This window comes from Propithecus coquereli, unplaced genomic scaffold (genome assembly GCF_000956105.1).
Source record: "Propithecus coquereli isolate 6110/MARCELLA unplaced genomic scaffold, Pcoq_1.0 Scaffold179, whole genome shotgun sequence".
NCBI lineage: Eukaryota > Metazoa > Chordata > Mammalia > Primates > Indriidae > Propithecus > Propithecus coquereli.
In genome coordinates, this window is record NW_012142634.1 from 6,420,294 (window position 1) to 6,441,508 (window position 21,215).

A 21,215-nucleotide genomic window follows, 5' to 3' on the forward strand; every position below is an offset into this window, starting at 1 on the left:
GATTTGCTGTATCATTCTAAAGTACGTTGGCTATTGCATGGATAGGTGTTAGCCAAAATTTTATGTCTGTGAGAACACATAGTTAAATTTTATGAAGAAGAAAATCAGCAATGTGAATTATCAAAAGAAGATTTCTAGAGGAATGCAGCAATTCTGTGTGGATAATATGTCAAATCAAAATAACTTGAATATTTCTTTGCAAAGTAATACTAAGTCTATATGTGATGTGTGGCAAAAAATTCAAGCATTTTGAAAAATCTTTTTTCAAAACACTTCTTCAAAAGGAAATTTCAGATGAACATTTTCTCCAGTTACCCAATGTCACCGATGAGCAGGATGATATATGTGAATTGTTGGAAGAATACACAGCTGTTGTAGACCTATTAATTGCAGAATACAATGAAAGGTTCACTGACTTTGAGAATCATGACATCACACTCAAATTAGCATTTCAGCTTCACCTAGTTGACATCACCAAGGCACCTAAAGAACTACAGATGGAATAGATTGAGCTCTCAGTAGATGACATTTTAAAGTCATTGTTTGATGCTAAGAAAGATCCAACTGAAATATGAAAAAATGCAGAATACCCATGCCTTCAGCAATATGCCCAAAAAATGCTTTCTTGCTTTTCAATCATTTATTGCTATGAATCTACATTCTCCTACCTAACTTAAATCAAGACACCCTTAAGGTCATAAATGACTGATACCCACGTATAGTATCAACTGAAACTACAGACCTCCATACTTCAACCAAATATTCAAATGCTTTCCGACAAAAAGTAGATACAACAAAGTCATTAAAGGGTTAATTAACTTTAAAATTACCAGTTTTCATTTTGGGAAATTAAGTACACAGTAGTTAGATTTTTACAAAATAATATACATTTTTAAGTAGATCTAATTGAAGTTTCTTGAACGTGGCCTTATTTGATTACAGCTAAATTAATGCCTTCCAGCATGAAAATGTTCCCCACCCCTGACCAAGCACTCAACAAGAATTCTTTCTAGAGCTTTTCCCAATGCAGTGAGAAAAGCGTCATCTGGGCCCAGCCTGCAAACAGTGTCCTGGGCCACACAGGCCTCCAGACTTAGCCCTGCTTATGCGAGAAGGTTAACCAAAGGGAGATCATCTACCCACCCTAGTGCTCTATGCAAAGCCTGGCTTCAACTGTGGCTTTAGGCCAGCCTATAAAGGGGAGACCCAGGGGGAGCCGACGCTGGCCATTCAGCCCCATAGGTCACTATGGAAATGAGTCCTCGGCCTGGACATCAAAAGCTCAGCCTAGAACCAGAATAGGGCAACGGACCCAGTGTGCCCTGTCCTAAGGGAGCTTAGGAGACTGAGATCCTTACATCCCAGACCCACAGAATGTTGGCAACCCATCCTGTCCTTTGGGACCCAGCCAGGCTGGCACAGGACCTGATCCAAGGCCAGTGTGTCCTTCCCTCCATCCCACACTGCACCACCCCCCTTCTTTATAGAAAAATAGGCTGGAAGAACAGAAGAGAGAGTTTGGCTCCATCCTTGGCTGGGACCTGTTCCCCGGGGCTTATGCTTCCTTTGTGGGGTTCACAAGCCTCACCTTGAGCTCTGAGTCCCAAAGCCTTGTGGTGTCCGGGAGCGCCTTCTAACCCAGAGCGTAGATACAGAGAGCACACCATGACATGATTCCTTCTCCACCAACAAAACCCAGGGCTTCCCCCACAGTGGTACATGGGGAGTTTGGGGGGCAGGCTTGCAAAGGAGTCATCTGGAATGTGGTTCGGCTGCTGTCCTTCCCTCCCCTAAAAATTATGGCTAAATACACAGCATTCAACATGAGCAATCATGTGTCACCCCTGCAGCTAATAAAATTGTTTTGCTCTGACTTCAAACATTAAGATCTTTCTGCAGAAATGCTGCGGGCCACATAAAGGCAGAACAGCTTCCCTTTTCACCCTAGACTGTGGCGAGCTCACAGAGGACTCCTGAGCTGAGGCTGGGCTTCAGAAGCAGCTGCCCACCCCTCGGAGCTAGGTCATCCATACCCCATCACCCACGGTGCCAAGGGGCTCCAGGAGCCGTGGGCTGAAAGCCGCAGAGACCTACATAAGGTCGGATGTTTCCCTCACACTGGAGCTAACAGAGGAAACAGGTACAGAAATCTGACACTCCTAAAGACAGACATGGCTATGTCCAAGGCATTCAGAAGGAAGAACCTCGGTGGTGGCAACACAGCGAGCTGGTCGGGTGAACATCTGGTGATAAGCGGGTGATAAGCCGCCAGATGATCCAATGACATCCAGGCAGCCTGCACTCTGCTATCAGGCCCACATGGCCCAGGGCTTCTGGCTGCCATTAAAGACTTTATAAAGAAAGCCTCTAGGCTTTGTCTGGAGATGAGAGAAAACAGCTTAAGTGCCCCGCACGTGCCCAGGACACATTCAATGAGGATAAGAGCGTGCAGAGCCAACGCAGAGGCTGGCCTCGCAGGGCACGCCCCACCTGGGCAGAGACGGCTCTGGAAAACCTCTGGAGACCCAGGATTCTGCAAGGATCAGAGGGAAAGAAAAGCCAGAAACAGCTTGCCACCCGCCAGCAGCAGGTGGCAGCGATAAGACTGGAGAATGTCTTCTCACCTTTCCCAAAACTACCGTTTGCTAACTCACCATCAGAAAAAAGTGCACCCTCCTGCAGAGTGCGCCTCCATCAGGAGCTCTGAAGGTCTCTGGGTGTCCTGTTCTGTCTCAACTGCCAGGAAGTTCAGAGCTAAATTTTCTGCCTAAGAAATATCCTTAGCTCAGCTCCAAGACTCTTTCCTCCTTTACTGGATAACTGTTGTTATTTGGGGCCTGCTCTTGGTTTTGTTTTATGACACAATTCACAACCTATGAAATTCACCCTTTTACCATGCACAGCGTACATTGTACATAGTATATTCACAAGGTTGTGCAACCATCACCACTGTCTGATACCAAAACATTGTCATCACTGCCAATGGAAACCTCAAACCCAACAGCAGTCCCCCTGCCCCATGTCACCCCCTCTCCCAGCCATGTGAGGCTTTTTAAGGACTGTTTGATAAAAGAACACAGCAATTCATTATGGAACCCAGAAAGACTGGTACTCAGGCCAGGCCAGGCCAACCACAGCGAGACAGGCAGAACAGGGCAAAGTCTAAACCAGGAGGCAGCGTCTGGCAAGATACCCTCCCCGCCCCCAGAGGGCTGGATGTCTGAGGAATAAGGTCACCTGAAGAAAGTCTGGTGACACTGAAAATGTCGGCTTGATTCAGAACCAAGAGTCTCCATCTGAAGATACCCGTATATAAATTGAAAGAACTATGAAATGAAAATAAGGGCCGGGTGCAGTGGCTCATGCCTGTAATCCCGGTGCTTTGGGAGGCCAAGGAGGGAGAATTGCTTGAGGCTAAGAGTTCAAGACCAGCCTGGGCAACGTAATGAGACCTCATCTCTAAAAATTTTTTAAATCAAAAAATAAATAATTTTTTAAAAAAAGAAAAGAAGAAAGAAGTCTCTAGGAAGGATCATCGATAAATTCGTAAAGAAAAAGGCATGTGTATGGGGACTGGCCTTCCAGATATTCGACATCTCTAAAGCTACAGTAATTAAATGGGGTGGGGGGATGACACAGGAACAGAAAGTGGATCAATGGGACTAAAGAGAATCCAGCATGAGATCCGAGAACTCACAGTCATTTAGAAAGTGACGGACGCTGTACTGGAGAGATGGTCCCAGGACAGCTGGCCATACAGGGAGCTAGATCCCCACTGCACGCCTTTTAACAAAATAAGTTCCTTATAAATCCAAGATGGTAACATAAAATATAAATCATGAATGTATTAGAGCAAAGCATAGGTGATTTTAAAAATAATCTTGGCATGGGAAAGGCCTGAGCTAGCCTTGACATGACAATGGCATACAAAAGGGAAGCAAGCCAAACCTGCCTGGTGGCATTTTAAATGTTCTGAGCGGCCAGAAATCTTGTCCATAAAGTCAAAAGACACATAGCAAAGTGAGGGCAACAGCTGCAAAACACCTCATAAAGGATTAGTATCTTAATACACAAAGAACACTTAGAGTCAGTAAGAAAAGGACAAATCTCTACAGAAAAATGTGAATAAGAAATTCACAGTAAAGGAAATACACAGGGCTAAAAAGCATGTGAAAAGGTGCTCAGTTTCACTCACAAAGGATTTGTGAAAATAATTAAAATGAGACCCTGTTTCTTACACACTCTCTTGGGAAAGACCGAAAGATTGACATTACCTGTGTTCGTGCAACAGCTACCAAATAGTACAACACCCATTCACCTGTAGGAATGTGTCGTACAGATGTATTTCCAAACGTGCACGGGAATGCATATAAACATACTCCGCATGATGGTCTCTAATGGCAAAAACTGGAACTAATTCAAATGCCCGCCAATAGGGATTGAAAATTTGGGGTATGACCTTAAAATAAAATAATGTGCAACCGTTAAAATAGTGATGGGCTTCCAGTTAAACAAGGCAGACTGAATCCATAGGTTTTTCCCCACTCCCACCCCAAACTCCATTTAAACGTAAGTAAAGGAATAAAAGAAAAGTCTAGACACACATGTTACTCCCCACCCCCCAACACTGGCCTAAGGACAGACAAAATGGGAGAGGAGAAGATGCAGTAAGAGGAAGAAGCGGAGAGAGAACAGTAATGGACACAGCAGAGAACAGAACCTCCCACCCGCACATGGAGAGGCAGGAAGCAGCGAGACCCTTTGTGCCTCATAACCCGGGAAGTTCAGGAACTGAAGGTCCAGGTACCACGAAGGCGGGACTGGGGGCTGAGGCCATCGACAGGGTTCAAAGGCTGTTCTGAGAGCAGTTGGAGCCCCCAGCACTCAGCCCTCACCCTGGCAGGAGACAGTTTCTCTAGAGAAACTAAACCAGAATGGTTTGGGGACCCCAGGGATCCCAGGCAGCATGGAAACCAGGGGCAACGCGAGAGGCCAAAACAGAGATCGAATGAAAGTCTTCCCGCTGCAATGGTGAGAGGGTGTTATTTCACTAACATCACAAAAAGACGAAACACTCAGGGTATATACAAAAGGGCTCTTTAAATTTAAGATTCGATAGCACCAATTTTAAAAATCCAATAGATGAGGCCGGGCGCAGTGGCTCATGCCTGTAATCCTAGCACTCTGGGAGGCCGAGGCAGGTGGATCGCTCAAGGTCAGGAGTTTGAGACCAGCCTGAACAAGACCCCATCTTGAAGCGAGACCCCATCTCTACTAAAAAAAAAAAAAAAAAGAAAGAAATGATCTGGACAACTAAAAATATATATAGAGAGAAAAAATTAGCCAGGCATGGTGGCGCATGCCTGTAGTCCCAGCTACTCGGGAGGCTGAGGCAGGAGGATCGCTTGAGCCCAGGAGTGTGAGGTTGCTGTGAGCTAGGCTGATGCCACGGCACTCTAGCCCGGGCAACGGAGCCAGACTCTGTCTCAAAAAAAAAAAAAAAAAAAAATCCAATAGATGATTTAAAAGATGAAAAGGAACAAATCAATGGAAAAAAGGAAGAACAGGATAACAAATCAATGGAGTAAAATGTAGAGGTCTAACATCCAGGCAGCTGGAGTAAAAGAGAAAATGATGGTAAGAATTAAAGTAATAAAAAGCCTCTCCAGAATTGAAAGAAGGGGTTCCCCAGGCGAAAGGGCTGATCAAGCAGGTGGCCGGCACAGTGCTGGAAAGCGGACCCCAGTGCGAATCCCCGTTGTGGACGATCACAACCTAGACAGGAAGACAAGGTCTCCTGGGCTCCAACAGAGGATCAGGAACGAGAACAACACCGGCCTCCTCTCAGCCACCCTGGATGCCAGAAGACAACAGAACAGTGGCCTCAAAACTCTGAAGGAAAACGACTTCCAACCAAGAATCATGCACGTGGCCTAGGTCAACAGCGTGTGAGGACAGGGTAACGACATCGGCAAACACGCAGTATCTTGGAGAACTTCACCTGCGCACACCCTCTTCCAGGAAGCTGCTGGAGGACGTGCTCCATCCTCGCCAGGGAGTCAACCGAGAGTGCCAAACACAGGAGAGAAGGAAACAGGCAACAGAAGAGAGGCCAGGAAGATGCCCAGGTGCTGGGAGAGGAAAATCCCAGCATGTGCTAGAGAGCAACAGATCTCGGCCAGAGATCCAGGACAGATGTCCACAAACGAGCAAAAACACAGAAAGGTCAGGTTTGCCAGCGCACTTGACCCCAGGCAGAGGGCCTTTCATCTCTGCCAGAGACTTTGCGGGATGTATTCAAAATTGCTACATAGAAAACTAAGAAATTGAAAAGACAAGGCGATGACTAACTCCAGGAAAAACAAGTCTAAAAAGAGAGGAAATTAATCACAGTACCCTACATAGGTCAGCTTTGGACACATTTTTACACAGTCACAATAAAACCAATGCCGATCGAACAAAAAATTATAATGCAATCATGGGAAGGGCAGAGGTGAGAAAATGTGTGAGTTGGTTGTTTGCTATTTTCAGGTGGAGCAGTATGGCATTAATCCCCACCTGCTATACTAGGAAGCTGGTGGACAATGTCAGACACTGGGGAAAAAAAGGAATATGTGCATATTATTTACAGACAAATATTCCAGAAGAAACTAAAAGAGTTGAAGGTGATGGAATCGGATGAGGACTGTGGCAATTAGGAGTCATGGGGCAAAGACAGCTGTTTTTCACTATAATTCTTAGAACTCTGACTTAAAATTATGTGTACATGTGTCACTTTGACAAAAATTAAAATTTAATGAATTTTGTAAAGTATATCTACATGTTCTGGCATGGAAACATGGCCACAATAGTGCATGAAGGAAAAACAAGAGATCACATAGTAATGTGAACAGCAAAATTCCACTTGGTTGGATTTTTATGCATTTTATACACATGGTGATAAATACAGATCTATCTAGAAAAAGACAAAACTGTTAACAGTAGATATCACAGGGGACTGGGCTGGGGGAGGGGGAAAGATGAACGTGAGATTTTTAGATTTTTACTTCCCCAATCAGCACACTTTGTTTTTTCATAATAAGCACGTATTTATTACTTTTCTAAATCAAAAACACTTTTAAAAATTCAGTCTCTTAACAACTCAGTTTTTTGTTAGTTTCTTTCACGTAGATTTTACTGCTGTTCAGTTAGTCCAGTTCAGAAATGTGGGAAGACACTGACTGTATTTTTCCTCTTCCATTTCTGCCCAGATCTGATGTGTCTATGTTAATTCTGCATCCATCAGGGCTAATAGAAAAACCGGAGCCAAAACAGACCCCAAGGCTGCCCTAAGCGATGATCCATTAAGAGTCAAACAGCAGCAATCACTTTATCATCCCGCATGGGCAGCTCAGCTACACTGACAGGACCTGCCCTGGGGACACAAGGTCTCAAATCGGAAGAGCCCGCCCCAGTCCTTACCGAGCTGCCACTTTCGGGAACACATGGTCTCCATCATCCAGATGGGCAGGGCCGGCTCGAGCATGGCAATCCCCATGTTCGCAAAGCAGATGGAGCCTTAGGGGAGGAAGAGGGTTAGTGCACGTCTGTTTCCCCACGTACCCCAACAAGATCGTACCCCCGTGCCCACAGCTCGGACATCCAGATTTCTCCTACCTTCACGCGGAAAAGATAAATAGCAAGTCAAGGGGACAGCAAGGTTGTTTCTTATTATTATGATTAGTTTAAACTAGAATCCAAGAGTCATAAAGTTTGCAACTGCAGGGAGCCTTAGAGATCATTTGGTTTAAGTTATCCAGTTTATTAATGAAGAAAGGGAACCCCGATTATTAATGAAGTAACATGTTTGAGGCCACCCAGAAGCCAGGCAACTCCTAGATCCCACACAGTCCCAGGGCCACCTGAGGCTCTCGGCTCCATGTTTTATTGTGCAATGAACATGGATATTTCTAACGATCTCCCGAGATGCCAGAAAATCCAAGAAGGATCACCACGCATTCAGTACAGGTGCGTTGTTAAGGGAATTTTTTTTTTTAAGTCAACTACACATATAGAGTATCAGTGCAAATATTCATTATCGCTGTGTTAAATCAGAACCCTGTGTAAATATAGAACCACCTGGAAAAAGACCCATGAAACTGTTCACCATTGTTCTGGGAACTTCCTGTGTCGTGCCCTGTGGAGCCTCTAATTTGCTAGAACAAATTCGAAGGAACATTGTGCAATCGTGATGAAGGTACCCACGTAATGAAAAGATGTTTTCATTCTATGTGACATTTAAAGGCAGAACACATAAATGATTGGACTCCTCCCACCCACTCAACTCCCTCCCCCAGTCGAGGCTGCCTGAATCTGTCGACAGTCTGACAGCTGTTGGGTAGATCTCTGCATTAGTATCTCCTTCCACAAGGGCTAGACGGTGAGGTTCTAAAAAAGCTCAAGGCAGGAGCGGCCCAGGCTGCACAGCCCTGCCCAGGGTTCAGGGAGTCACATCTCTGGAGTCCTTATCCCTCCCCATACCCTCCCCCATCCCCACCTCCACGGGAGAGGGCCAGGGCCCATGGGCACCTGAGCTCTGGGATGCCCCCCGAATCCTGCATGAAAAGGTTACCACACCAGCTTCATGTCCCTCTGGCCAACAGGCATGACAGACAGGGGCTTGGCCAGGGTTCCATGTGTGCTGCCCTGACCAAATCCAGCAGCAGCCTGGGGTTTGACAAAGGCCAAACTTAAAGTACCCTTAGGCCGGGCATGCCCAGTTCTCCTAGCCACACCCCCACCAGCCCTAATAGTGTTCGGGAGACCGGCTTAGACAAATCTAACCCCAACTGGGTCCGAGGCCACACTGCAGGCTGCCCCAGAGAACAGTACATCAGCACACAGCCAGGCCCACTGCCGGCCTCAGGACTCGGGCCTGGGCAGCCCTTGCACCAGGCTGGTCCCCGGTCAGGCAGCTCCCGGCCGAGCAGGGCAGGCAGCTGCTGCCACTGGGGCAGTCTTGGGGACAGTGCCTTAGATGAACGCAGCCCATTATCCTTCCCAAGAGCCACAGAACCCCAGAGCTCTCTTTTAGCCCATCCAGGCCAAGAATCCAAAGGCAGAACCTTTAGCCAAAGGGTGTTTCCGAGGGCCTCCCTGCTCCTCCTGGCCCCGGGGGGCTCTGCTGTCAGTCCCCATTCATACATGCCAAGGTGAGTCAGACTGCCCACCTAAGGCTGCTGCCGTGAGACCACAGATTCCTTCCGGAAAGATCAAGGCCAAACGATGATGGCCTTCGACACAAAGGTGAGCAAGCTTGGCTCAAAACAAACCTCTGCAGCAGGGCACCCCCAGGATCCAGACGGCTCTGTAGAGCTTGGCATACGCCATTTTTATTTGCCCCAGATGAAAACTGAAAAGAAGCTTGGCTGAGCGTCAGAAATCAACGGTGGAAACAAACCATTCCCTGTGACTTGTAACCGCTTTGCCTTCAGCAGCAAAATGAAAACTGGCCCAGGCCACCCACCCCACCTCCACACACCCCAACTGAGTAGATGGCAGAGCCCCACCTGCGGCGATGAGGATGTAGGGGTCCTTCAGCAGGGTGACGAGGGGCGTCCCCTTCTGACTCTGTCAAGAGAAAACAGGGGTGAGAAGGTGGCCACGGCCCCTGCAGGGTGCTCGTTGCCCGACTGCTTACCTCTGGCTGCACCCGGGAAGGCTGGAGCACAAAGAGCTGAATGGCTACAAAAAGAGAGAGAAAATCCCCTTTTCAGAAAGCAGGCGTGGCCCAGAGCACACGCCGCCACAGGTGACAAGGTCACGGCAAGGTACCCACGTGCACTCACCCACCTCCATCCAAGAGCACCAAGGCAGCCAGCACCAGGAACGGAGCCGTCTTCCCCACAAACTCGTAGAGCACGCTCCCGAAGGGGGGACCCACTGCAGGGAGAGAAGGGGGAGCCAGTGTCAGCCACTGGGGTGACCACACACACACTAGAACCACCCATTTGTTTCTTGTAGTTTCTCTCCCGACTTTGCTCCAAAAAAGATTTGGGGTGGTCACCCCACATCCTATTCAGTTAAAGTTGCCTTGACAACTACCTCCAAGTGACTTTTTGCAGGAGAAATGGGCAAGAGGCTGCAAAGGTCACTGTGAAAGCAAAGATCACGGGAAATGAGGTCGAGGGCTGGGCTGCTGACGGGGCACGGGGAATGGGCACACAGGAACTTCATTCCTTACAAACCAGCACAGCCAGGAGCTGCAGCCTCCGCGATGAACACCAGGAACGTAAACATAAGGGAAACGCTCCAAATCTCCTCTCAGGGAAGACACTCGTCCCCTGGCCTGGGAGGCCAGCCAGGGCAAGTGGGGCAGGCAGAGGCAGGAAGGTTCTCCCCGATCACAACTCATAGAATGGCCCAGAGGAAAGGGTCTGGCAGACCATCCTCTTCAACCCTTCGTTGTCCATCTGAGCCAGGGAAGTTTGGGGCTGAGGCAGGGGAAGCTCTGGGCCTCCCAGCTCAGGACTCTTCCTACCACTTTCAAAGTCTCCATGAAAGTAGGAAATAAAAAGGGGGTGTCCGGGGAGTTTGTCAGTGTGAGCATGGACTCGACCCCACCGTGACCCCTCCTGCCTGTGCACCCACATGGGGGACCTCACCCACCTAAGACCCCCATGGCCAGGCCTCCCAAGGCGATCCCCATGGCGTTGCCTCTCTCTTCGTCATCTGTGTACACGCTGGCGAGCATGCCCATCCCTAGACAGGGAAAGAGATGGTCAACAGCCGAGCCCGGGAAACAGAATAGTCTGTGACTCGCCTTCCCTCTGCAGCTAGACTCATACGATCTTCCCAAACCCGTCAGATTCACTAAAATGTAAGAGCAAGCAGAACCCAAGACCCAGGTGGGGACCTTCTCCAAGAATCCTTACTGTCCCAACCACTGCCACCCCACTACCCAACTCCCCAATTAGCCCCGCTGACTTTGTAAGGGAAGCCCCTCCCCCGTCTTTGGCTCGGGCATCCCCGCACCTACCAGCTACAGAGGAGCAGGAGGAGCCCACGCCCTGCAGCGACCTGGCGATCAGCAGGAAGGCATAGCTGCTGGAGAAGGCGAACACTGCGAGAGAAGGGGTCCAGGACCCACGTCAGTGCCTTGGGACTGAACTGTCCCGAACAGGGACATTTCTGAAGCCCTCCCTTAACCGGATGGAGCATCGCCACCTTCACTACCGGGTGCTTTTGCTCCAGGGAGACCTCTCTCTACCAACTCTTTCTGCACCTGTTGCCACTACACAAACCCCCAGGTTGCACTCTTAGTTTTTGGCTCGTGGACGTCAGCGCCCATCCTGAGACCCACACTCACAAGGCAAACGTCAGACACTTACTAATTGTTGAGATGAACATGATGCAGAATCCCGCAAACATGGGAATTGGATAGCCGATTCTGCAAAACACAAACACAAGAGGGGTCTGGTGACCGCTGGGTATTTTTTTAAGGCTTTATATTGACTCTCTCCTGGTTACCCTTTGGGATCAGGCAGGTAAGTATTCGGCGGAGTTTTATAAAAATTCATAGACTTGGTGCTTCCTACCTGACCTTTTTGTGTTTGACTGTCTTGGAACGTGAATACATTTACGGACTGCCACTCTGAACTGAAATTTCTCTGAAATAAATGTTAACACAATATTGGCAGAGTAACTCAGAACACATCCGAAATACACGGCCCCTATTTCCGTCATTTTTTTTTATTATTCCTTTAATTATAGCCTCTGCTAGAGCTTTCCCAAAGGAACAACTGCAATCAAACGATTCTGGTAAAAGGCCATCAAGTGATTCAACTAGCAGCAACGACAACTGCGCTATGTCTAGGAGGCATTAGGAAGCGCGATTTTTAAATCTGTCTTCCTGTTGACCCCGGTGAGGCCAGCCCAGAAAGACAGGACTTGGGGGTGGGTGGGCAGGAGGTGACCGCCCCCAGCCAGTGGCAGGTAGGAAGGACTTGTGGCAAGGTGGCTCCGGAGTCTATCCTTCCTCCCTCCCTCTCAAGACAGAAGGTGGGTGGGCCCATCCCCCCTTAGTGGTATAGCCCCCCGCTTATAAAATAAAAAGGAAAAGAAGAAAAAAAAAAAGAAAGGCCTCATTTTCTGTGCAAAATTTCAAAACCCAAATTGGTCTGTAAGACCACTGCCCACACAGGGCGTTGGTGCCAGGCCAGCAAGGCTGGTGGGAAGACCCTGGCCTTCCTGTATCACATGTGTGGCGGGACACCCGGCCCTGCCACTTACCCCGGGGAAGTCTCCTCTCAGCCCCACGGAGACACCACCACCCACCTCCCAGGACTGGAGTGCAGAAAGAGATGTGGACATCAGACTGCCTACGGGGTACCCAGAGCACAGAAGGTGCCTCGGAAATTTTATCTCCTCCCTCATTCTCTTCCTCCTTTTCCTCTGTTCCTGCCGGACTAAGACAGCCTGGTCCCCGCTCTGCAGGCAAGCATGAGGGTGCAGGCACTATCCTCCATTTGAAAGGGGCCAACGCCGGCTGAGCTATCACCCAACTGCAGATTTGCTCCAACCAAGAAGAGCTCAGAACATCTCCAAGCCTCTTCTCTCTCCACCCTGGTCCCTCAGGAACCTGGAGAGGAACAAACTGAATCCAAGAAGGTAGGAGGACCAAGCAACCCGAGTCCCAGGCACAGCCTGGAAGGACTCTTCTATTCCAGGCTTCGATAAAGATCACAATCACAGCACCTTCATCTAAAGGTTACACGCAACTCTCCAAGCACTTACACCCCCAGCTCAATGATTTGATAAGGGCCCTATTTCACTTCCCTAGTTTACAAATGAGGAAACTGAGGCATGAAAAAGTGACTTGTCAAATGTCCTCGGGCTAACTTCACTTGGGCCGTTCCCTCCAGTCCAGGGCTTTTCCTTGCAAACTCTACACCTGCCCAGGCAGCCAAAGGGCATATATGGCTTTAAACAGAATCTTGCCAAAAGTTCTCCTGCCCATATTTTTTTTTAAAATTGCTTCATGTGCATCCAGAAACCAAATTCCAAAACTGCAAATATTAACAGCGACTCAAAATTATGATGATTCCCAGGCAGTCAGTGCCCCTCCCATAAACCATGCAAAGAGCCCCCTGCTGTGAGTAGAAATGAGCTTAAAATTCACAAACGGGGATCCAAGCAAATCAGCAAATCGGGGATCCAAGCAAATCAGCAAATCGGTGAACCAAGAAAGACACAGGGATCCTGAGATGCAGTTCAGACAGCCTTCGGAGGGCAGTGTCCCTCTCTCAGCCTGTGCCAGCTGACCGTTCTGTGCTCCCTACCCACGTAGACAGCAGAAAGCCAACCCCAGAGGCTTACGCAGCACTGCCAGACACGGCACAAAGAAACGTCCAAGAAGCTTAGAGAACTCACAAGCAGTTTATGAAAGAATGGACACAGGACGACATTCCTGACTGTCCTGGAACAAACACAGGTTTCTCACCCCCTTCAACACATATTTGGAAAATCTAGTGGGTGAAGCGCCAATATACGTGTCAAAGCTGGAATTGGGGGCTTAACTCTTCCTTTACTAGCTCTTCATTGTGGTTACTTCCAAGGCTCTAACACGGAGCCCCTCTGTCCACAGGGACATCCCTGCAGCCAAATAAGACACCTGCGGTCCCTCTGCAGACTGCAGGCAGAAGCCCAGGGTGGGTTCAGGACAAAACTTGATAAAATTCAACAACCCATCTGTGACCCCCAAACCACCAGCGATACAACGCCCAGTCTGCAGTCCAGCTGGTGGCTGAGGTACGCTGGCAGGGCCCAGCTGGGATGGCCTTGCAGCCACTGCGCCCCACCCCCCACCAGAAGACTCAGGCATTCCCCATGACTGGGGGTAGGGAGCCAGCGCGCAGGGTGGCCTTGTTTTTCAGATGGGCCAATGCTGAGGCCCAGGGAAGGTAACTTGCCCCAATTCCAAGGTGATGGGGATACCTCGAGTGTCCAACATGTGCTGGGCCCTGCTGGCGAACACTTGGGTGGGGACGCCAGTCACAGGAGCACATGGGTAGAGGGTGCACGGTTCTTTTTTCCATCCCAGGTGCTGTGTTTGCTTTGGAAATTCTGCAGCTACTGTGGGTCCCCCCCACCCCCAATTCCTTTGGGATTTTAACAAAGCGTGTATGGGATAACCGAATGGCAAAGCTGGAAAGAAACTTGAAGGCTGGCCAGTCCACACTCTCCTCACAGATGAGGAAGCTGAGGCTTGGAGACAGAGCGGCTCACCTGAGGCTACAGAGCAAGCCAATGGCCTTGGACACAAGTGGGCTCGTGTCACCGCCTTCTCGTTACTGGACACGCCTGTGCCTGCACTTTCTGATGGGGCTGCCCAGTGGCACCATCTTTGCCCGGAGCTCAGCCCCAAGGCAAAGACGACACAACACAGCAGCTCCTGTGTCTCCACCCCAAACTCCTCTGGCCCCTTGAACATCCACCGAAGGAGAGTCAGCCCATGCCCCGGGGTCACTGAGTGGCAGACAGGAGGCCAAGGCCCTTTCCCTTCCCCACGATAGCTCCTAAATCGACAAGCTCAACTGACATTAGTCATAATCTACGCGTGAGAGTTGGCCCTCTTGTCGCAATTCCGTGCCATCAAGCATGGCGCTGATAAGCACAGCTAGATCTGATTCACAAACCTTTAACCAAATGTCCCTTCACAGTCCCCGTGTGAGTCACCCGGGCTACGGGCATCCTGTATAGAGCATCCGGAAGCAGTTAATCCAGCCTCAGTGAGACTCAAAATCATATATTTAATCACTAGAGAAACACCTAAAATATTAATTATATATACTTGATAGTCAGTGAGGAAACCCACATGTCCCTAAATGGTCACTGGCAATAATATACTTTCCTCTAATGCCGATAGCTTATCTTTGCCATAGAGATGAATGCAAGCTCTGTTCTCAGACTGCCCAGACCACGGTTCCCTCTACGGTGGTACATGACAAAGGAAGGAACGGTTGGGGGCCCAGTAGAGTGCAGACCACCACCAGATGTGACGATGTGATGAGAGGTACCGGTTCCCTTTCAAAGTTCTCTGCACACTCCTAAAGTTGCTCCAGTAAACGAATGTCAGTAAACAGAGTAATATTTTAAATTTGGTCACATATAATAGGAAGTTTGTCAATCGTTTAGTAAACAAAACAAAATTCTTAAGTTTAGCCCTTGGGTCTGCCTGTCCTTGTCTGCCAAGAGGGAGTTCCGTGGGCTACAGATTTCTCACTCTCCCGGGTGTAAGCCCTGGGCTCCCACAGGAGATGCTGTAATTCCACTGCCAGTTCCTTCCGATTTCAAAAGCAAAGACTCATCAAACCCTCCCTACCATCCTAACAACATCTAAGATGGGAGATCCCTTTTCAGAACAGCCGGTTTCCCTGTCCACGGAGAAGCTGAAAAGGTCACTGCTTATTCCCGTAAAGACCCCTTGAGACCAACTGGCTGAAGCTAGGAACGAGATAAGCAGGGTAGATTTCGTACAGATTTCATGCCCTGTGGCTTCCTCCCTGCCATTCAGATGCTAAGATCTATGAGGAAAAAGAACTGCTTTCAAATATACTATGTAACTATGGAAATAAATTAAGCCACCAACGATGGCTTGATGAAAAGCAGATCACCACCAAGACAGTGACAAGCTAAAGAGGAAGCTAAGGGAAACGCCCCCAGCAACGGAGTTAACTCTTTCCCCAGCCAGCCGTTTGGCATGGAGCATCTTTTTGTTCTCAAGATGCAACTACTGTTTGAACCTCATGCTAAGCAAGTGAAGACCGCAATACACGTTTTTACTTTATTGACGGAAGAGGGAAGTGTAAAGGTGTCTTCACATGGTTTATTTGTCTGAAACATTCCTTTTATGTACACGTGTCTAAAATTCACCGATTGGATCAAAAGATGACAAGTGTCACTGGTACAATTCCTGCTACCACCTTTTACACACAACTGCAATTGTGAAATGAATAGTTGAACTGTAATTATAAAATAAGACACAAGCGCCTCCAAGATGGAAATCGAGTCAACCAAGGCATCCTCAGGCTTTGGAAAGTGTTACTGGATGCGTCATCACTACACTAGCAAAATCAAAGGTCCTTTGCTACCTATCTGGTCACGTATTTTCAGTAAAAAATACAGCACCTGAAGAATAAATAAAACAGGAATAACAAGCATGCTATTACCAGCCAAATGAACAAAGAAACACTTCCAAGAATTGTTACTTTGTATTTTCAGGGTGTGGTCTGAGATCTTATCTAATGCCTAAAACAACAGACTAGCAGCCTGCCTTTTTTGTGTCACCTACTCACCTGGCACCATCATGACCACGAATACAGGTGTCTCGGTGTCACATGTGTGTCGTATGGTGTCTCGTTTCAGAAGGGGTCCCAATTCAACTAAGAGCACCTTTAGAAAGGAATGCTCTGCCCCTCCCGACCCTAGGCAGCTTTCCCCACTTCTCTGAGGATGTACAAGGCGGGCCAGCTCACATCAGGGACTGGAAAAAGACTGTATTTTTCTGGGGTCGTAGAGGGTCCATGTCTATAAAATCAGGCTGATTTTCTTCTCAACTCTGCCCCCACTGATAAAATAATACTTGCTGTTTGGGCCTTTCCCAATTTAGCCTGGTACAATCATGAAGAGCCCAGGTAAATGCAAGAAAGACAGATTTTTGAACTACATTATTTTTAGTGGGTAAAAGTACAAACTGTACAATAGTAAGCAGATAGAAAGAACAGGAAGGAAGGACAGCAGGGCCTTGAAACGGGACAGTCTGGACACCTCGCTATAGTCCTGCCGCTGCTGAGGACAAACCCCTTCTCCTCCTGAGCTGTAGACTCCTTTGCTTTAAAAATGCTAAGACTGGCCCAGAAGCTTTTGGTAAAGTCAAGTCTCTGCAAGCGCTTTGACGCTCCACGTTTTTAACTACTCTTTAATCAGAAACATATTAAACTTTAAAATGCTACCTTAAACACAGGTTTACATAAGTCATACATCTTGTTGGTGATTGAGGATGTGATTAAATCAAAAGACTATTTGCAGTAGCTCACAGGGGAAGACTATTAAGGCAAATGGGATCTATTTTTCCCTTCTCTGCTGCCGTTTCCCTCAGAACTTTGGTGGGAAGCAGAGTCTTAGAGTGTGCCCAGAAGAGCTGCAAAATCTCCAAATTCCTATCTACTGGGCTTGGAAAATATTTAAATTACAAATCATGATCATTTTGAAGGGGCAATGGAGCTCAATTGTTTTGGCTACATCAACATTAAAATTTGTTTGCATTTCCACATTACCAGGAAGCACTAGAAGATAAAGATCATTTTTAAATTTGCCGAGTAGCTAGGTGAACCAGCTGGGGATTAAAATTTTGCTCTAGACAATTTCCAAATCACCATAAGAATAGACTAAATTTCACAAGTCACAAAACAAAATTAGGTTCCTCTTGGAAGATAATTTTTTTTTTTTTTTGAGCCCCAAACAGGAGCTATAGGTGGCTGCAACCTCAAAGCCTCTGGAGTATTTAACAGGCGAAAGGTCTGGCTGGTTTTAAACAAGCTTTTTCCCCATGACATAAGCAAAACATTAAAAACGAGAATGGGGTTTTTAAAAAGCTTTTCATTTGCCATTTGCATTTGGAAGATTGGAATACCCACATCATTTCAGCCAGAGTTTCTGAGTATTATACCGCATGGCTAGCAACGTTCTGCCCAAGTGACTGGCAAGGTATTATTTCGATAATGTCCTCAATTTTCGTATATGGTATTTGAGTTGTTTGCTCTCTCAGAATACAAAACCCTGAGCCATTTTCTGTAATTACACCAGATGCATTTTAAGAAGCGCTCTTAGTCTTAACGAAAGCAAGAAAACAATCCTGCAACTACTAAGGACTGTTTGGTTTTCCTCTGGAGCACAGAGGTGCTGCTCAATGTCACCTTGATAATGGTGCTTCTAGTTGGGCTCACAGTCCGCCCATCACCGGGTTAATTTGCTTAGCATATTTTATGTGGCAGCAGCCTTACAACATTGCTTTGCACGACTTCAGGGCTGGACGTGGCTCGGGATTGTTAAAATCCACTCAACGGCACCACTCAGTCCAGAAAATCCAACTGTCCAACTCATCATGGGTGCACCAGCGGCAACCTCCGTGTGTTCCAAGCACGGCTGCTGCTGGGGCAAGGTGAGATCTGCCATCCCCCTCTCTGAGCCCCAGCCAGCACCCCAGGCTTCCTCCCATCACAGACCCCCTAACCCCGGAGTCACACAGGGCTCCATTCTCAGACGGGCCTCATGCTTAGTTTAATGCCCTGTTGTTGCTGTCTTGAAACGCTTAGTAATATGTGAACACGGGGCCCGCATTTTCATTGTTCACTGGGCTCCATTATGTAAACAGTCCTACCCTCTCTCCCTCAACACCAAAGCCCAGGTAAATGTAAAGACCTCCCTGCTCCCTGAAATGCCAGATGACCTACTTAAAATCGTGTTTGGCTCACTGACTTCAATTTGGCTTTGGAATCTCTAGCGGCTCCCAACTGCCCCACAACAGCACCCCAGTCCTCTCTCAGCCTAGCCCTGCCCTCCTTAGTTCACCCCTCCGCCCACATTTTCTAATCTGGTCTTTGTTCCTACTCCTGGGCGTGGTCCACAGGTAGGGCTCCGGGCACTCCCCTCTCTGCCATTTTTGCATTTCTGCCTGGGGGTCTACACTGTGCACCTGGCAGCCCACCACCAACACACGCTTGGCTACACCTGCTCCCACTTCTTGCACTGACACGCTTGGGTACTGCCTCCTCCCCTCAGTTCCAAGCTCCTTGTCCTGTGCTTTGAGCCCCCACAGACCAGACAAAATTGTGCCAACTCGGCTGTAGAACAAATACTTGTTGGATGGTCACCAACAATTGAGAAGCAAACAATGATGCCAAATAATGCACGTGCTGAAAAAAATCTAGAACGTCCCGATTAATATAAAGCTAATCTGGATAGCTTGCATTATCCAGACAATAACCTCAGTGCTCGTCCCTTTGTGCCCATGGACACAGCCAAGTCACCGGCAGAAGGGAAGGAACAAAGCCACGACCTCAGCATCAGCCGAGTCCCATCTATGCTGCAGTGTTCAACCTCTTCCCACGTTCCCTACCTGGGAATCTACTAGAGCCTTTACCACGCCAGTTGTCAAAGAAGCCACCTTGGCTTTCCATAAAGACATGCACCACCAGGGGTAGGGGATGAGAGGAAGCCACGTGGCACACAGAATCCAATGACAGCCACCACAGCTACAGAGTTCTTGCTGCCCAAGGGTGATTCTGACAAATGTACTTATGATACCTGGCATTTAGACACACCAAAGTCCTCCCACGTGGGGAGAGCCTCTTTATTCTGTCTTCTTTAATATTTTCTTACTTGCTGAGCGCAGAGGGGAGAAGGGAAAATCATGATTATCTGACGACAGAGACATAAAGGAAAGGAGAGTGGTATCCCCTGTTCACCTGCCACAGATGGTCCAGATTCTGACAAATGAACAAGCAGCAGAATTGCAGTGGGGATGGGAGCTTGGAATGACAGAAATCTACAACCCTTGGTCTGCATCAAGCCACCCTACCTGTTGGTCAGCAGTCCTATGAAAGGGTTGGTGAGCAGCTGGATGGTGGCTTTCGAGGCAAACAACAGGCCAACCTGCACGTTTTCATTCAGGAGGTCTTTGTCTTCACTGGGACAGTCAGAAGGGGCAGAGGATGTGTTGGTCACCATGTGCAGTGTGGTGGCCTTACGCAGCTGCCCCCGCTGCAGGTCTTGGGTGGCGTTCCCGGTGACCATTGTAGAGTTGTCGTAATAGGAAAAGATGCTCTGGAAGCTGTCCGAGGTGGAGGCCGTGAGCACCGGCCTGGCGGTCTGGGTCTCTGTAGTGTTGTTCTCATGCTCAATGCTGTACAGGTAACTCGGGATGATGGGGACTGGACAGGAGAGAAGAACAGCAGGGTGGTGACCACACTAAAACCCTCCCCCCCCAGACAAATGCCAGAGAGGTCCAGAGAGGTGGCACGTCTACCCCAGGACCAGGGCCCCTGTGCCGGATGCCCACACTGCTCACTAGAGCACAAGCCCCCAGAGGCTCTGAGCTGCCCTCTACTCTCGGAGGCAGCCGCTGTGCTAAACTGACTGCCCCGGAGACTTAAATACGGTCTGAAGTCAAGACAGTGCCGACCCGGCACCAACCGGTGCTTCTCAGCAAGAGAGGCTCGAAAGATTTTTAAATGAACCAATCAAGGAAGCAGACATCTAAATTTCATTATGTGTCTTAGGAAAAAAAAAAATCAACATGCAGGAAGTAATAATTTGGAAGTTCTGCAAAACTTTCCATTATGTGAGTGGGAATCTGCCATTTTTCATCCAACTTGTAAGACTTAAGAATTCCTGAGACTTCCATAAAGAGCAAAATTGTTTAACAGAAACTTCGGGCACAGGTGTTAACAATAGAGCATTCAAGCCAGAGAACTGAGGCCTTGTTGTTACTGGAAACAGATGGGCCCACAGCTGATACTCCTGGAGGTGAAACCCGCCTACTCCACGCTCTGTAAACTGCTGCAAGAGCCTGCAGGTGGGGAGAAAGGAAATTGCACCCGCCACTTAAGAGTCTAAATGAAAAATTTTTTTATTCATTAAAAGCATGCTTTTTAAGGAAAAGCATGCCAAATACTTTTCTGTTAATGAGGCTAATTAAGAGACCTGGATTTCAATTCTTTAGCTTTTCAAAAATCCATTACAGGAAAAAGGAGAAAACCAACAGTGCTCAAATTGCTCTCGCGATGGGTCCTGAAATGTTCCCGTCGCAAGTCATTCACTCATCCAACAGCTCTAAATGTCACTTCCTTTTATGGAGGGATGGACCGTGACTTGGTTTTTTCACATTACACCAAATTATTAACCCACCTTTTCAGATAGCATAATAATTATTTTAACCCATTTTTGACCTCTGGGAATTGTTCCTCTTTAATAGAAATCTTTTTCATCGCTGTGAAAGCGGGCAAGGGGAAGCGGGGAATTATCAGGAGGAAACATAAGTTCTGGGTCTTATCGGATGTCACAGTTTTTGCCCTGACCACCAGGAAAGCGAAGCCACGAACACGACTCCTCCTAGCCCAGGCGCCGCCGTCTGCAGGGGATGTGCTTTTTTGCAAAGCGTGTTCTCCAACTTTCCC

General features: G+C 48.1%; 1 protein-coding gene across 1 annotated transcript in view; it reads right to left on the reverse strand.

Moving 5' to 3' along the window:
• The window catches only part of SLC18A2 (solute carrier family 18 (vesicular monoamine transporter), member 2), a 43,334-nt gene that overhangs the window by 14,156 nt on the left and 7,963 nt on the right, over positions 1 to 21,215 (reverse strand). Inside the window, exons 4-10 of the mRNA XM_012642456.1 lie at positions 11,370 to 11,428; positions 11,018 to 11,101; positions 10,648 to 10,740; positions 9,832 to 9,921; positions 9,680 to 9,723; positions 9,549 to 9,609; positions 7,462 to 7,557 (exon numbers count right to left, since the gene is read on the reverse strand). Coding sequence (XP_012497910.1) covers positions 7,462 to 7,557; positions 9,549 to 9,609; positions 9,680 to 9,723; positions 9,832 to 9,921; positions 10,648 to 10,740; positions 11,018 to 11,101; positions 11,370 to 11,428 — 527 coding nt within the window. The remainder of the gene's footprint in view (positions 1 to 7,461; positions 7,558 to 9,548; positions 9,610 to 9,679; positions 9,724 to 9,831; positions 9,922 to 10,647; positions 10,741 to 11,017; positions 11,102 to 11,369; positions 11,429 to 21,215) is intronic.